The 18,495-nt window shown below is 43.4% G+C and overlaps 1 protein-coding gene across 9 annotated transcripts in view; it reads right to left on the bottom strand.

The window, feature by feature from the left end:
• Window positions 1-18,495, bottom strand: part of RASAL2 (RAS protein activator like 2) — a 180,923-nt gene that overhangs the window by 94,671 nt on the left and 67,757 nt on the right. For all 9 annotated transcript variants that reach the window (XM_065071715.1, XM_065071716.1, XM_065071718.1 and 6 more), the window contains exon 2: window positions 3,803-3,930. In XM_065071715.1, coding sequence (XP_064927787.1) covers window positions 3,803-3,930 — 128 coding nt within the window. The remainder of the gene's footprint in view (window positions 1-3,802; window positions 3,931-18,495) is intronic.

The raw sequence follows: 18,495 nt of genomic DNA, 5'->3' as shown, positions 1-18,495 counted from the left end.
CAGACAAAGACTGACTGGAAAGCAGCCCCCAACCAGATGCAGCCATTTGTCACAGCCCTCATGAAAGTGCTGTGCAATGGATTATCTGTCTGAAACCGCTCTTCATAAACACTAACTCATTCCCTTTCCCTGTTTGAACAGCGCTGATTTGCAGACACTTTTACTGCGTCCTCACAGGTCTTCCCCTATGGAACAGGTTTCATAAACAATGAATGTATCTACACCTTCCTGACAGTGAGAAATTCCCCCTCATAGAAAAAAAAACCCGATTTTTAAGTTACTCACTCTAGACCTGTTCTCCTTGTCTTAGAAGATGCTGCTACATATTACCACACCTTGATATGTTGTAGCAATTGCACATCTCCTGTCACTCATGACTCTTTATTTGCTAAATCATCTCTCATGTCCCTACAGGGATTAATTTTCTCTCTACTTACTTTTTGGGCATCCATCCCCTCCCTTCATTAATAATCTTCATTCTCACCTATTTTCATTTTATAAAGTTGACAAGGTGTCAAGTAATTAATATTTTTCTACGCTGCAGAAGGTGATATCGCCAGACTATTTTTGTCTAAGTAATTACAGATATTTTTGGTTCAAGTTGTACCTTGAAATTTCTCTGATTTCCAACCTACTCTCATGCTTGCACAGTGCAAAATCTCTCTTGCACATACTCTACCCAAACTGCCTTGACAATAATTCCATACTGGTGGGATGCTATAAGAAAAAAGTTTTCTTATTACTTCATTTATTTCTGTACTCAGTTTAAAAATCTGTGCCATTCATAATGCTTTATTTTAACAGCAGTAACTGAAAGAAACCAAACGTAGTATTATACCTAAAACAATTAAGACATCTTTCATTTAGCTGTTTGCATTTTGTACATGTTTTCCTACTTTTTGGCTTTGACATATATATCTGCATGATGATTCTACAAAGTATTATAACCATCAGACATTTCTGTTCCCTTTCAGTTTCACACAGGCTAAGCTTCTTGGATTTTTACTCCACGAAGCAACAAAGTAGATGCACAGAAGATAAAATGGGATGCTTTAGACTCACGGTTTTCAAACCACACCGGCCTGGCGATGATGCCAGCGCTCCCTTTCAGCTGCAAGAGGGCTCCGCTGGTAACATCTCTTCCTTCTTCCCACACACCCACCCCCTCACTGATGGGTATCATCTGTCCCTTGTATTGTTCCTAAGACGGTCTTCAGTCCAAAAACATCCTGACATACCTGCTCTATCAGCAGTTTCTACATTCAGAGCAGGAACCCTGTCCATCTTCAGCTTCTTGTTGCCTAACTCACCTCATTTCAGGTTAAGAAAAAACCTCCTCCAGTATCCCCTTTCCAATAACTTTACTCTAAACGTAATCTTCCATTTTCTTCTTTAAGTAACCACCCTCTTCCTCATTCACCTGGTCTTTCGCTCCGGCTCCCTATACCTGTGGTCCCACCCATGGGCTTTTCTCGATTCCCCTCCTACATACTTTTCAATCATTACGCTCTTCCCAAGCATCTCTCCCCATCGCTGCCTTAGGCCTTTGTTCACTCTTCCTCCTAGATCACATTTCATAAAGCCTCTTTCAACTCCCAACGACTTGCCAAGTGAAATTTAACCGAGTCACCTCCTCTTCTCTTTTCATGAAAGCTACAAGGAATATTTCTATTTTGGAAAAAATCAGAAGAAGGTGCAAGTCCAGAGTATCAGCTCTATGCCCCTCTCTCTAAACTAGCAGTTCTACTCCTATATGTTTTTGTGTTTCTATACGGGGCTATATGTACCCTGCCATGTGTACAGAATCAGGAGCTAGATTAAAACAACCTTTTCTTTTCCTACAGGGTACTCATGACTCTGCAAGGAGTTCCCTTTTTCCATTCACTTACAGTAGTCCTAAATTACTTGCAAATCAGAATGGCAAATCTGACTCCAGCTACCGGCTTCTGAAACAAATCCCATTAGCAGCGTGTGGAGTCACACCTGCACCAAAGGCACGTCTGCCTGGCAAAGCTGCATGCGGCATTTCCCAAAACAATTTCTTTCTCATTGCGATAGTGCCGCCAGGCTCCTCGGAGAGCATGCTGCAAAGATTTACTCTACTGCTTGATTTTTTGGGGTAACTGCTAAAGCCCAGGCTCTTTATAGTCCAATATTGAATTTCCCCAGCTTACAACAAAACACAGAGTGTATTTAAACACGGTATATAATGACTTAAAACACCAGTGATACATCAGACTTCCCATATTTACTCCTCAGGATCTAAGCAAAAGACTCATCTTACTCCCAGCAAAATGCTTTTAACTGTATGTGTAGGAGAAATTAAGAACCTGTAAGTGCATGATTACCAACTTCGGATAATTATTTGTGATATGAGCCAGTGTTGTTTTTGATTACATTTCTTTAATGAGATGCATCCTTTAGGCTAGCTGTGCTGGTACAGTAGAGGTTTAGGAATAATTCTCACATGTTCTTAAGTTTCTTCAGGATATACTTTAACTCCTGAGGTGACAGCCCTGTCAGACTAGAAAAAGAATTACACAGCAAACATCATGACATAGGCCTTCCACTTTCCCTGCGTTTGATCACCTTTCCTACACATTAGCATTGATGTTGTTCCCTTCTAATAACTCAAGTCCTTCTCTAAACCATTTCCTCCTACTCTCCCTATGCAAGGAAATATTTCAGCCCTTGTAAATAACCTTGATCACAGCTGAAGGTGAATAATATTTAGTGCTATGCCAGAAGCAGGTCTCATACTCTCAACCTGTACACAGCAGCTTTAAAAAGAACCCAGTAAAACCACAAAAATTCAGGTCATCTCCAAATGTAGGAAACCATGGCATTAGACTCTAATTCATGGACATTTATAGGCAATAAAATCTATTTCAGTAATTTGAAAGCATTCCTATTTTATAGCTCCTCCTGATATATTTATTTTTAAACAGGGTAAATCTGCAGCAGCATAATTAAACAAACAAGCCTGGGGGCATTATCAAATGCTTCTAAAGCTCATGGATTTGTGATAGTCCGTAGACATTGAATATCACAAGAAAAAAACATATCATGGCATAGTCTGGGAGAAGGGACTTATCAGCATTTGTTTGTTCAGTGTTTCAATCAATTAAAACAAGCCTATTCTTTACCCATATTGACATTACCTTCATGGCAAGGCAAAATGCCAACTACTGCATGCTATATATACCCACACAGAGTAATTTTGTAATTGAAGCAAAGACGGTTGCAATAGCTTTGAGTATCCACGCCAAGGGGCTCCCAATCTTCCTTGCTGCGTTTAGCAAGGGAGAGGACGTACGTCTGCCTCAAACCGTTTACCTTGTGACTGCAGCAAGGACGACTGTACCAATGTGAAAGCTGCACACACCTGCTCTGCCCAGCACTCCAATACACACACAAACCCCTTTTCCCTACCTCTTCCCCACCTTTATGTCTGCAATGATGTGAGGAGGTAGGTTTACACAGCTGTGGTGGCTTCAACTACCATTAAAAGCAGCAATAACACAGGAAGATATAGTGGCAGACTTAAAATGCAGGCTGTAAAGCTCCAGGAGCAAGTTTTGGATGCACACAGTTTGCTGTCACCTCATCCACGCAACCAGCTTCTGGGCCAGCTGGATTATAACTGTGCACGTCATGCCACCCATACGCAGAATAGCTCCCATTTCCCCCTGTTTCACTGGACTCGTGAACAAAATAAAGGGGAGACGAAAAAAGCCGCCTTCTCGTTTTACCAAAGAAGGCCAGAAGGTGAATCCTGCGTGGCTGACGTGATTTCTCTCACCTCTTTCTCCCTGTTGAGCAGCACCAGCTGGCTGTCCGTCAGGATGCAGTATTTCCTCTCCCATGTCGTGGTTTCCGTGTAGGGGGACTGGCCGCAGGACAGGCGGTGCGTCGGTGGCCCTTTCACATCTGCAAACAGAAAAACAACGCCAGGCTGGTTAGCGTGTGTCATTAACCACCGCCTTTGCTTTCGCGGTCCTGCAGCTCGACGTGAGGCAAAACCACAAGCTGTACTTCACAGTGTCTGTTTCAGCATATTAAAAGACAAAATGCTAATCCTGGGAGGCACCTGTGTGGAACGCCACGTAAGGTACACGACAAATATTTATTTACCTATAGGATGACTTACAAAAATGGCAATACCTGAGATGAATATAAATGTCTTCGTTGAAGACTGAAATATAATCAAAAGAAAATACTAAGAGCTCTCATGAAAACTGCATCTTCCCTCCACTCCTTTCTCAAAAACATGGTTAAATGGGGAGCGCCCTAAATCTGCCCTAAATCTAGATTATTTGAGACTAAGGATAGAGAGGCACAGGAAGGAAGATGGAGATCAAGGAAGGCAGGCTTGAAGAAGGCAGGGGAAAATTCAAATGAATGTGCATCTGATTGGGAAGAGCTTGCCAGCATCTTTTGGTAGGGTTCTATTTGATTAAACTGGGACAGATAGAAGTCTTCCTGTATTTCAGCTTAGCCACAGCCACTAGAGACAAAAACTCAAACAAAAACCACCCCAGACCAAACACAAAGACCCCAGAAAACAAAATCCAACTTGTCTGGCTCCCATTGCTGACCTTTTAAAATTTGTTTTTAAATCAATTTCCCTTAATATCTCTCAGGTTTGAGCTACATATCACATTGTGCCTCTCACTATTAATTAGTTCTGTCCAAGACTGGGACAGGGCAGCACACCAACTAGCCCAGCAGACAGACAGACAGACAGACAGACTTCAGCAGCCGGGTAACACTGGTAGTGCTATGAGACAAGTGGTTACAGGGAAGGCCGCCCTAGGAATTCAAATGTGCAGTCAACTCACAAAAAACTCTTTACAGAAGGCAGAAATGCTATATGAATAATAGGAAAGGAAAAAAAAGAGCCATGAGTAATGCCATTTATATAAATTTAGAAAACAGTTTCAAGTCATCTTTTTCTAAAGTTTTGAGATTAAGCTCTGGGTGCTTTGTAACATTAATTTTTATCTTGCACTCTAGTTTATGCAACTTTACTTGCATTGATCCAAAAAATCAGCCATTCCCAATGTTTACGCTGTAGATGCCTGAAGTCCCTGGATTTCTAAGACAGAAACCTCCCTTTTAGATTTCTATCTAAAACAGACACTGCAAACATCACAATATTGTCACGGACTTGCTGCATAGGAATCTAGAACCTCCTTCAACTATTTTAGGTGCACATTAGGCAAAATGAGTGTTCGGAACCAAAGTGGTTTGTAACTTGAGCTTGCTTTCAGAACACAAAGTAGCCCAGAGCTGAGCACGGATGCTTCTTGTAGCTTCTCCCCAGCTTCACCACTAGAGGCCAGCGGATCCTCAAACACCCAGCGCCTTCCCGGCTGCGAGGAAGAGCCTTAGAACTTCAGATAGAAACCCCTCCAGGTGACTTCACTCCTTGCAGACCCCGTGTATGCCCAATCCCACCTAATCATTAAAAAAACTGCAACATCTTCATGCTCTTTTCCTGCATATAATAGCAACTTTGCCTCCACATTGAAAGGAAACTTCTTATGCTGGGGAATTAACTTGAAAGACCGTTTTCAGTACCTAGTTCAACCTCACGTTGCATTAAGATTCCCGTGATCATTCAGAAGATTGCTCGAAACAGGCAATCTGGTACCTTTAAGCGAGAAAAAGAAGAGGTCTGCATGGCCCCTGCTGCTCTGAATAGTGAAGAAATGCACCTTGGCTCCCTTCATTTCAGATGAGGGAATTCGGGGAAGAAGCTGAGATTTAGGATGAGGCTGCACACTGCTACCTCTCCTAACAAAGCTCGGTCTCCAGTCATGACAAGCAACACTGTCTATCACAGAATTGCCCAAAAGCATAATTAAGGGAAAACACCCCAGTGTCTGTGAAGCAGTAGTGCATGTGTGCAAACTCCTGCAGCACAACAGACTCTCTCCCAAGCTACGTGTTTGTCCATCTTATAGACATGAACCCTCCAGACGGATTTTTGGCACAACTTCAAGTGACATTTCTTATGGTGTCTAATCCAAAACCTACCCAGGTGCGAAATAAAACCACTGTTGCTCCTGTTTAGACCTTGGTTTCCCAAACAGAAGCAAATGAGCCCCACCTGTGCCTAAGCAAGACAAACCTACGAGCACCGGGCTGATAGAGGGAAGATGAGCAAGAAGGATGAAGCCACGGGCTGCGGCTGTGAGTGTGCAACAGAATTGTGGAGACCAGAGCTCTGGAGATCTGGTCTTTTGGGTGAAGAAAGCACATGATAAATCACCAAGGGGGAAAAAAGGATGAAGATGTGTCCTGTCCTGCTCATGTGGGTGGGCTGGCAATGAGAGAGCGTCTCCAGCTGCTGCGCTGAGCAGGCACCAAGTAAACTATATTCTTAACTGCCGGGAGACTTTCTCCTGGCAAAAGAAAACCCTTCTGGGCCATTAGCTCCAACGCAGAATCTACAGTCACGACTCGCCCAGCCCCAAAAGACTTTTGCATTATAATTTCTACCTAACTCCAGGCCTTGGCAGGATACCATCCCACTGATGTACGGGCTGCACAAAGGAATTAAAGAACAGAACGGATTCTTCCACTGCAATAACAACTCCGGGACTTGACTGAGTCATCGGGCGCCGCGGGCCAGCCGGGCTCTGCTGCCAAATCGGTTGGCTACGTCAGAACAGCTTTCACAGGCTGCTGGCAGAGGAACACGCCATCTCGGTGTCTGGAGCTGTCAGTCACCACTAGAGAACACCACGGCATTCAAATTTCGTGCTTGTACTGGGAACCTTTTGAACGCACGTTGGGACACAGCCCCGTCACACTGCAGACTGACCAAGCGCTCTCTTCAACAGCAAAGAGCGGTGGCAAACTGGTTTTCCGACGTATCAGATCCCATAACTTCAGGCCTCTCCCTGAGGCTGACACCGCAAACCCATCTTGCAAACTAGACAAATGCTGAAGACACGTTGCAAGAAAACTCACCGCTACCAAAACTGCAGCATAGCTTCGGTGCATTTGTCCCATCTATTTGCATTACTCCTCAGTTGGCCTTCCTGCGTGACAGACCTCTTTGGAGCCTCTCACAACAGCTGTAACTTCAAAACTTACTCTAAAGCATGTCACCAGTTTAGACTGAAGACTCTTTGGGACTTTACACAGTATCACATATACACTCAGTCGCTTCGCAGACCCCGTTGTGCTTTCCGGTACTCTGTATCTTCAGTTTTCATTTCACATTCTCAGCTCCAGCTTTTCAAGTGAATGTAATAAAACCCACCGACCTCTTCCACTAATGCCCCATAGAACTAATTCACCACCACTGTCTGAATCGCTATGGAAATGAATGGCAAAAAGTCCATGTGTAACTGGGACAACTGACATTTTGGGGAAAGATCGAAAGTCAGGGCTATCCTTTCTTGCTTCGGGAATGCTACAGGGTGTTTCAAAAAGATAGACCCAACTAGATACTTGGAATTTGTGTCCCTCTTTTTGAAACACCTGCATATCTATCAGCTTATACAGGAAGGCTTGTGCTTTGGAGGGTAACTCACTGATGAACACAATTTTAGGCAGGAGTTGCAGGAGAGAGCCGAAAGCTCCAAGTCTGCAGATGGTACGTGTGGGATGGGCTCACGCAGCCGCACACCTAAATATGCAAGTTCTGGTGACAGAAGATTTCTTCCTCTGGTCTGATGCAATCCTTTCCATTCTGCATCATTACAATGAGGCATTCAAGCAAGTAGATCAGTTAGTCTACACACAGGATTAAAGGTCGTGTCTTATGTGCCTTCAAATGCTAATAGCGGTTAAGTAACAGCTTGGAAAAAAAATCCCCTTCTTGGTACAGCATCCTTTGCTGTTTGCCTGCTGCATCTGACATAGCTGAAGATTGGAAATCGCGTTGTTTTTCCTCAGGGCTCTGAAATGCCATTAGGCATGTTATAAATATCCACAAAGCTCCCTTTCTCTCAGCCAAATGACATCTTGTACCTTATTCTTAACTACAGAGCTTATTTTTAAAAAAAGCGGGAGGGAGAAAGAAGAAAAAGGCACCGTTATGCCATAACCACGTAACAACAACAACCAAATGTTGATTGGTGCAAGGGGAGGGTACAGGGAGAGAAGCAGCCAGCGCCAAGCTGATCCCCATAGAAAGGGCAAGACGTTTTATGAAAACTGGTGGCACTTCAGTTGTATTTAGAGAGCAGTACTAGTGCTATCAGATGGGAACAGTTCTGAATCTTCCATTGCAAGCATACAACAATTCTTTTTTCCAAATTCCAAATGCATCCACAAGTGGAGAATACTTTCCAAAAAACAGGCAGAACCAGAAACTAATTTCCAAGAGATGAAAAGCGGTCCAGTGGCATTTAGTCCCCAACAGCTCTTACACAGCCAGCAGGGCAAGTCCTCTCCTTTTCTGAACTAGTGAGAAATACAGAATTAGCAGAAATCAGGCCAACAAAACTACATTAAAGGTAAATTCATGCCTTCAGTCTCTTTGCCAAAAAGCACTCTCTACCTACAATCAATAAAAGCACAAAATTAAACCTCCATCCCAGTGATGACAAGAGCACCCCTGGCATGTGTCAAAGCTCCTTTTTTGAACCACACTCTTCCTACGGTGAAAGCAAGGGCTGACTGAAGTACTTGCCAAACTTTCGTCAACTTTATTAGGGTCCGTATTCTGTTCCTAGTATTTCCAATAAGGAGCTGCCAAGCAGCTGAGTAACTAATGCAGTGGCCAAGTTTGTATGCAGGGAGGATTTTTCTTTCCCCCTGAAGAGAGATTAGTAGGAGCCCTAACACCTTTTGACAACAGGTCTACTTGCCCAACATCAATGTTTTCATGGTGTTTTAGGCACTTACCATAGAGACGGGACTCAGGGAGCTGTAGGTAAGTGCTGTCATTTGAGAGCTTGTCAGTCTCCCAACCTACCTATCTGTGCATAAGCCTGCAGTCCAGTACCAACAACCATCAGTTTGAACCTTTATTGAGCATTTGAACAGAAGCTGAAACTTCAAGCATCACTATTGACATGAAGCTACAAAGACAAATAGCAATTAAAAACCTTTCACTAAACTTGCACCGTCTCTAAAGACTGATGAAGCTCATGATTCAAGGGAAAGATATGGCAGAAAAGGAAATGCACTGCGTCTCAACATGCTTCATTCCCCTAAACCTGCATCTTGTATAAGAAGTCACAAACGCAAGTCAAAATAAACAGCAATAGCACGGTTATGTGACATACAGCTGTGTGTATATGCAACCAATTCAGACAGCTGTGTGATGTTCAGATGAAGATCTGCAGGATCTGGATTTAAAACAGAGGAGAATCGAAGCGTCTCTGCCCCGAAAGCAGACACAGGGGTCAGAGCAAAAGGGACAATCTCCCCACGTTTACACAGAGCAGATGACGACAGAGCTCACTTACTGAGGGTCTGCTAGGAAAAGCACAATCAAGACACCTTCCACTTTCTCTCATGCTGATATATATATATAGCTTTTGTTTGTATTTCTTATTTCTCAAACCAACTCCCAGCCCCATGCAATGTTTTCTGATCCAAGCCACGCTGTCAGAAACAACAGCTCAAAGAAAACCTACCACGATGCACAAACTCACTTGGGAGAAGGAGGGGACACTCATTGTCCAAGTTTGCACGGACAAACACCACTGTCCTGACGCAGAACATGCAACACTTGTGACTAATTTTATTATACGATAAGGAAAATTCAGCACGTACCGTATGTGGTGACTCTGAGACTCAGAGAAAAAGTGATGCTTGTAGGGTTGATGAATTCTTCTCTGAATCACACCACACTTAGAGATATGACCAGTACACATTATAGAAATAAAGCCATTAATCCTGCCATTTTATTTCGAGTCACAACGTGGGCAATGACTGTCAGTTTTCTAGGAAGCTTTTTGTAGCTCACGTGTCCTCCTCAATCCCTGTGTGGTGTGGTTCCATTTCAGTTAAGAGGTATCTACATTTTTGTGGTCAGCAACAGATCTCTCTGGTGAAGTAGGTGTTATTTTGAGTGCAGAAAGCACGAGCAGATCCCTTGGGATGAGCGGCACGCTATTATGTAGGATGTTATTACAGAGGTAAGTATCTAGTGTGAATTCTTTCTGTTATATTTAATAGCCGCACTCAACAAACATCGTTACACGTGCAAGGACTCAATTCAGCCGGATCCAGTTGCTCTCCTCCAGCAGCTGCATGCAGCGATAACCAAATTCTTGTGTGGAAACCTAATATCGTGGGTAGGAGGTAAAGCAAGCTCAGCCAAACCATCAGATTTCAGGGATCCCAAAAGCTCTCACACCAACTGGTTACGGCCAAAACGCCACCTGGAAAATCCATTCAGCGAAGAATAAAGCCATAAAAGGTTTAAGTAGGTGAAAATGGTATTTTAGAAGCTGGCAGAAGCCAGGACTAGCACCATGGCTTTCTCAGATTCCAATGCATTCGGCACTGCAACACGAATCCTTCACGAGATCTTTAATTTTTCTAGTATAGGCCAATCTTGCCAATCTAACCTATTAACTTTCCGCTACTCTTTTATTGAGTAGTAGTGACCAGGCACAGTCTGAAAACCAGTTTTCCAGTATCCCAGTGGAGAACCTCATAAGCCACAGACAGATTCACGTAAAAAGTTGTTCGGTCAAGTGCAATTCTCATGCCCTTTACCCTCACAGAAACATCACCATGGCAATTTTTATGTTTAATGTGCATGCTTCCATTTCCCTACCAGCAGTATGCTAACCCTGGGTGAAGGAATCTCCCAAAATTTAGAAATCGGAAGCCTGGAGGTGCTTCTGCTGCCCAGTGCTTGAGGATAAGGTTTTGAGGTTCTTCCCTTCTCTGAATAAGGTCTGTGCATGTCTTCTGCAAACAGATAAGGGCACGGCATTTTTCCACATGAGATCTGTGATGGAGTGGGAGGGGGTCACCTTTCTGCTCTGAATTTATCACATACAGCAGACTCGCCTCAACACAGCGAAATCCACACTAACCTTTAAAGCTGCAAGAATGGGCTTCAACATTTTGTCCACTACCACAGTTACCAGCCAGATTCTTAAAATCTCCTACAGATTTTCTGCGTTTAAGTATACATATATATATATATGTGTAAGGAACAATTTTTTATGTTGGAATTTTTATGAGTGAATACCTAATAGCCAGCCAAGGGGACAAAATACAAAATGTTACTGTTCAACAAACCTGGCATCTCCCAGAAGGACGAGCTCTTGCTGCCTCTCCTCTCTGCTGCCGACATCATTCCCACCCTTTCATTCCTTCCCTGGGAGAGATTTGACTTGTTGGTACAGGAGACGGTCGGCAGCGAGCAAGGCACAGCAGGCTCGCTCCCCAGCTGGGCTCCCAGACAGCGCTGCCAATTCAACTTGGTCCCCAGTCAGTACATCTGCACTATACTTGCAACGTCGCCACTTTGCCTATCAAAAGCTCAGCAGTTTTCACACCAAGGCTGAGCCTAGAGAAGAGATCAGCCAAGATTTCCCCTCTTATTTCCCCATAACGCAGGCAATTTGAAAATGAAGCCTTTCCCCAAGACCTGTGCTAATGCACCTACTGCCCTCAGCCCCCAGTACTTGCTAAAAGGGCTCCGTGTTCCCCGGTACCCAAACGCTCCGTGGAAGCTCGAGAGCACAAATTCAGTTAGCCCACAACCATGCGAGCAGTTACACTGAGCTCTCTTTTCAAAAGGGAAAATCATGGGCTTGTTCCAAAAAAGAAACCTCAACTCTTAAAATCTTACAAGCAGTTTAGCGAGCAGATGCTGAGTGCACCAACAGTCTTGAGTTTTCCTGCAAAAACCTAAGAAAAGAAAGCTAAGGAGCTAGCAACAGAAGGAAAAATTAGGCATAAAGCTAAAATTGGGCTGGCAGGGTAATTCTGATTAGACAGAAGTTGCACCAGTTGCACTCGCTGTCACCATGCAGCGTCTTTGAGCAAAAGGTGTGGGAGCTCTTAATAGCAGTTTAAAACTGCCAATTAGCTCGAACACTGCTGAGCTCCTCTAAGCTTCTTACGTGCCGCACAGCCGACTGCTAAACTTCCAGCGGGTAATTGATCCTCGCTTCCCTCGGCTGCACCTCTCTCTCCATCCCCGTTCTCATGGTCTGTACCCAGCCAGGTTCGTGAGAAGAGACAGCATGAAAGATGCGTCTGTCGGGAGACAGCAGCACCTCCTCGAATGGATGGGTGCCAGCGACCTCAAATCACGCAATCACCTGCACACTTGCTAGCTCGACAAGTGGAACCAGAAAACACAACCCAGTCAAGGTGGGGACCTTGCAAAACACGCAGGTGCGCTTCACGCTCGGCCCGGCCTCCCGCGCGTCCCTGTGAACAAGCAGCTCATTGTGCAGCGCTGGAAATCCCATGACATCACCACAACAGAAGTTGCTATCTGTGTAAAAACCAATTTAGTTCCCAGGATACCTCGGATTTCAAAGCACCCGCGGTTGCTCAAAGCCATCGCTGTGACCCTTCCCACAATACTAAGCAGGTTTTCCTTCCTTCTTATTCCGTTCTCATTCCCTGCCCAGGACCACTCATCTTTGCTCCTGAATATTAAGCACATTTTTCTCTCACAGTTTAAATTCCCACTTGGCCTACAAAACACTTTGGAATCTCAAAGCAGAAATGGTCATTACAAACCTGTAGAGGGGATTATAAAAGATTACATGCCCCTATTACATAGCTGCCAAGTTCTGAGAAGATTCTCAAGTGACGTTTCTCCCCAAAGCAAGCAGAGGCTTTCATGAGAAGTTTAGGAAGCAGAAAATTGAGAATAGCAGAAAAGTTAATTATTCGTGGGAGAAAAAAATCTGCAGTTTGTCCTCTTAATTTATGCATGGTCCTTTTCTTACCCAGCTCTATACCCTTCTCTCTGTCATTCTTGCTCTCACCAACCCCTAATCTCCATTTTACAGCCTCTTCAGCACTGAGCATCTGATTGGGCTCTTCCCTCTTAACTCTTTATTCTTTCCAGCAGCGCATGAAGAAGACTAGAGGAAAAGCAGCATCCAGAGCTCAAAAAGGCCCAGGGCAGCTGTGAAAAAACAAACAAACAAACAAACACCCCAGGCAAAGAAACAAACAAACCCCAACCAACATTTTAAGAGCAAACTCTGCTCATTTTTCTCATGCACAGAAATAAACCACTGTCCTTGTGGTCGAAGTTCAACATATGCGTACCAGAAGCACCATTACCAAGGTTTCTACTCCCCCAGACAGCTTTACCCCCCACTTCTGCACACAAGGTGTCAACCAGCTGACATTCATCTGTCATGGACCCATTTTAAGAGAGCAAGACCCTTTTGCATTCTCCTGCCAGGTAAAGTGAGGGAGGGATCAGAAGAGCAAAAGCAGAGAAGTGTTTCTGTGGGGAGAAGAACAAGCCACAGGCACAGACAAGGCGATGAGATAGTGACCACAAGTTCAAGTCGAACAACTACAAAACAAATACACCGTGTTTCAGGCTTTCACGTGCAGTTTGTCTGAACAATCTCAGCCTATAGACTTCATTTTCTCAGAGCAACGGCAGGATTGCTGAGTTCCCCGCCCCTTAAACCTACCTCTAAACAAACACAGCCCCCACGCTCTCGGAAAACAACCCTCCCGATGTGTGGTGCTTTTCATGACGAGAAGAATAAAAGAAAAAGAAAGCAAAAAATAATTAAGAAATAAAATCACAAAGCTCTCAGTGTGGTGCCTTTCCATACGTAGGAGTTTTAAATGCTCGGTCACCCTGCCATTACCACACAGCCTGTTGCTGCTGTACTCTTCTTGCTCTTTTCAACCCAAATGTTTATCGAAGCCAAAGCATACATACAAGCGATTAGGTGCCTTTCTTTTTGTTTGCTTTACTTGTTTGGGGCTTTTTTGTTTTTGTTTCCTCAACAGACTTTGGGGAAAATAATAAATAAAAGGGTTCTGACCAATGCTGATGTCTCAGATCTGTTTATTTCCCTCGTCAAAGGGAGAGTTCACAGAACCCTAAAATCTACTACAACTATGTGCTGCCTTTTTTTTATATTATCCAGGTCATTCAGGCATATAGCCTAAACTTAGCTTTTGTATTTTAACCACTTAAAACAAATGACTTAGTAAGGGACCACCTCGAGGAATTCAATGATAATGCAAAAGAAGCCCTCCAGTACTCCCCATGCCATTTAAAAAAGACCCACTCTGCTTCCTTCTGGTATCTTCTAAATGTTTTCAGAAGAACCTGGAACCAGCTATTATACACCAATTTGTTGATTTGACCTACTTAAAAACAAAACCCCATACAAAAGCACCAGAACACTCCTCGTTCCATTTTTCTCCCTGATGTCTGAAAAGCCTTCATGCATTTCAGTAACGCAACGCTAATATACAAAGGGCTGGACTCCTTTCATCCTTTGAAGATAGTTCAGACACAAAACTTCAGAGTAGGGAGAAGGGATCTTACATAAACGCAATGGGGATTCTGAGCCATATTTAGATTTATGCAAAGTAAAGTCTTACTGCAAATAGTCTGAATCCCACATTTAATCCAGTACAGTAAGGTAATGACCTGTAATACCTTCTTTTATCAGCTCTACCCTTTAGCCTTTAAAGGTTAAACAAGGTTAGCTTCCCTTTGTGATTTAACCCAGCTACTGTACCTGTTTTTAGGGAGGGAAACATGGCTTCGGGAGAAGAATCCACTTTGGTTAAGCACAAGGAGGTCACCAGCAATGTGGTCCAGGCAGGACACAGAGGTGCTGGCTCAGATCAAGGCTCAGGAGCCTCCTGACTCACTTCTCACTCTCCTTATTGCCACACGATGTCAACAGTTGCAAATCAAAGCTCAATTTTGTTCAGAAATTTCAGGATACAGCGGGTGATTTCTATCTTCTTGCCTACTTGATAATGTTGAGGGAAACTAACTGTGAAAGAAAGAGGTAAGATGGGAAGAAATAACAGTGTCAGGGCAAAGAAATTGGAAGCGCTGAGCTAACACCGTGTCAGGGGAAACAGATTCCTGTGGGCCAGCTCGGTTTGGCCATCTCGGCCATGCTGAGATCAAGGCTCCCGCGATACCGCCAAAACAGGTGAGGCAGGTTTATTACGCTTTTGGCAAACCCAAAGCAGCATGATTAATGTATCCTTTGATGATGGGCTAGCTAATTAAAAGGATCTGGAGCTAGGGTGCAGCATTTCAGGTATTCTTCAACTGGGTTTTCCCTCTTCTTGGTGTGTTTTCTTCTCTCCTCAGCAGGCTTGGCTATGAAGAACAAAGACAACATCCTCACCCCAAACACATCCAACCCTAGAGCCCACGCCTGCTTAGTTTTTGCTCCTTATTCCTGCTAATTTCCCCCAAACCTGCAAAATATAAAGCTTGTGAGGACCAAACCTTTCGTTACTCACTTATATCTGATTTATCTGATGCTTAGTACTAATGCCACAAATCTCCTAAGTGTCAACATGCACTTGCTCCCAAATGTTTTCCCCGCCACATGTTTTGCAAACTGACATCACGAAGCCCCCACAGCAAATCCAAATCCCTTTATCAGAAGGGCAGAGGCACAGGTGCTCGTCTCCAAAATCCTGGAAGGAGAACGAATGAATCCAATAAGGATAAATAACCAGCGGAGAGAAAATGTCTTTCCTACAGCAATGCTAAACAGAACTTTACAGGTCACAACCTTGCAGAAACAGGCCTGATAACATCTAATTAGCAGTCCTGCTGCGCAACTGCATTTTGTAACAGTAAATCCAAGCAGACCGGGAGGAAATCTCTACATAAATATAATAATTTTCATCCAGTTTGAAGAGATTTGCTTTATGCTACTGTGTTGTGAGCTCCACCCCCCTCCCAGTACTAATAATCAATCCACACAAGTGATTTTATGAGTTATTACTGAAATTCATTTCATTCCTATTGGGAAACAATTTACAGGGGCAGTATGGATTTTTACTAATTAACTTATTTTTAAACTGAAATACTAAGAATTCTGTTTGCTGCCAGAAGATGGGTGGAGAAGGTGAGGAAAGTTCATGTACCCAAGAGACTATTAACTAGAACCAACTTGGACAATGCATTTGAGAAGCATTTCCTTCCAGCTACCGCAGATAGCTGTCCTTAACATGCCTTTACTTAAGCAGCCAACTTTCCACCACCCAGTACAATGAGATTTCCAAACACACACGAAATCAGAGTATAAACAGACACAAACATCCACTTGGTGATATAACAAAAGAAAATACAGGGCAAAAAACTTGAGCTTCTCTATTTTCTGGCTGTTAGAAAACACCTTGGACTTTTAAATACGCTCTGCTTCACACTCTCCGTGTTTTTTTAAGCAACAGTATTACACAAAATAGTCTGCTTAGCTGTCTTTGCAATGGTGTTCAAAACCAAAAATGATTCCTGGGGGATGAGGGGTAAATTCCACCCAATATTATCACACAGGGAAGTGAGTTTCAGACGAACCAGGCAGCAGCAGATGAAGCATGAATGAGGCTGAATTAAAATACATATGAAGATCTTGTCACAGACAGCAGAAATGGCAAACAGATGAGAGGCAGCACCAAAGGGTGGAAGATTAAGGAACAACTCCCTTTTATTCAAGCCTTTAAGTTGGTTGCAGGCAGACAGTGCTGGTTCTCATGGCTGGAGCTGGATGGTACCCAAACCCCAGCCCTGACGATGGCAAACTTATTTTTGTAAATCTCTGGTGATAAAAACCATGCGTGGCATCTTGTTCATTTCCTCCTTACTACTCACTTTGCCAAAAACTTGAAGCTCTGCTTCCCCTGCCACATCTACAGGCCGGTACTATTTGTTCTGCTCTCAGTGACTAATGATGATCATGATCATACACATCCCCCTGTCTTTGTAAAAGCCTCTTTTAACAACAGGATGAGAACCGACAATGATATCTCGGTACCTGGGACCAGTTTTGCTAGCCCTCAAGCAATCAGACATGATGATGGGGAAAAAAAATAATAATAAAGTCTATTTTTTCTTTCCCAAACTCTCATGTGATTAAAATCCATTAAAATGCAAACAGGCTTTAATTTTATTTTACCCATCAGTGACCACACTTCACTGTCCCTGGGCTATGACTGTCTCTTTGTGAATTCTCCGCACATAATAGGAGGCAAGCTCTAGGTTTAGGAGCAATCAATCTAGTAAACCTTGCTAAATATATACGTGTGTATATATTGTATAACGATCTCCATTTTTCACATTGATTTACACTGATCATTGGAAAGTACATTCAGCTTCATGTTTGCTCATCTCTGAATAAACAAAGTGAAGGCTGTTGGGTATCCAAAGACAAATGAGACAATACAGATGTAGACAAAAACCTATCATCACCCCTGAAAGCTTTCTCTTTGAAATTATATAGCCATGCAGAAGTTATTCAGAGCAGAGATTGCTAGATGTGTTTTCAATTCAGCCTGGGCCTGTTGGGGACAGGGAGGGAGCCTGATGAGGCTTATTCCCCCTTCCCCATACTTGACGATCCAGAAACATATGACTCAGCGAGGATGTTTTTCTTCCTCTTGCATTCTACAGTTTCCACTTGTCAACATAGGTCTCCTTAGGTTCATATCTCTTATATTGCACACCTACCTGGAGTTGTGCCGTTAAAATAAAGGCTTCTATTATTCACCCATGTATAAACACATCCATTTGAACATGTGATTCCCCATCAAGCACAACCATGTAAATCAAATACAGCCCATGCACCAGCTGGGTTCATAGTGAACAGGAGCATTTCCTTCTCATCTGCAGACTTTGTCCCCTTTTGCTTCAGCAGGAAAATAAAAGAAAAAAGAAACCAAACCTATTTCAAGGACATACAAGTCTGGAGTCAGAAATTACAGTTTCCACAGTAACAGAAGGAAGGTGTCAGAAGTCTGGGCACATATGCTGCACAGCCAGCAGCCACCAAATTCAAGATGCTACATATGCACATAATAAATTGTTTTGGTTGCTGCACAAACACAAATTTCCCAATTAGTACATTTGAGCCATTCATGTCTTTTGCTAAAGTAACTCAAAACTCCTGCTCTACACACATAATTTCCCCCAGACAAACCCCCTGGCATCTTACAATTATATTTAAGGGCCTTCACTTCTGCTTATGGACACACAGCATCCACAGAGAGCTCAGAAGAAGCTCCACAATGAAGAAAAAACATATTTCCTGAATAGAAGTTTTCCCGTTCTGCAGGTATTAGAGCATATCTAAGCAGGAACTATCGACACGTCATTATAAGGAGCTCCTCGGGCAGGTTTTGTGGCAACCAGCACTGAGCTCCCTGCTGCTGCTGCTGCTGATAAACCGGCTAAAAACAACAAAGAGCAGGTAGGAGAGCACCAAAGTGATTTTGGACATGTACAGGCTTTGTCTCTGCAGGATGCAGAAAAGGAGAATTTTGCACCAACCTTTACTGACATATGTTGCTTTGCTCTTTCCT

This window comes from Columba livia, chromosome 8 (genome assembly GCF_036013475.1).
Source record: "Columba livia isolate bColLiv1 breed racing homer chromosome 8, bColLiv1.pat.W.v2, whole genome shotgun sequence".
Lineage (NCBI taxonomy): Eukaryota > Metazoa > Chordata > Aves > Columbiformes > Columbidae > Columba > Columba livia.
The sequence above is the reverse complement of the archived record's forward strand: the minus strand, read 5'-3'. Positions and strand labels throughout refer to the sequence as shown.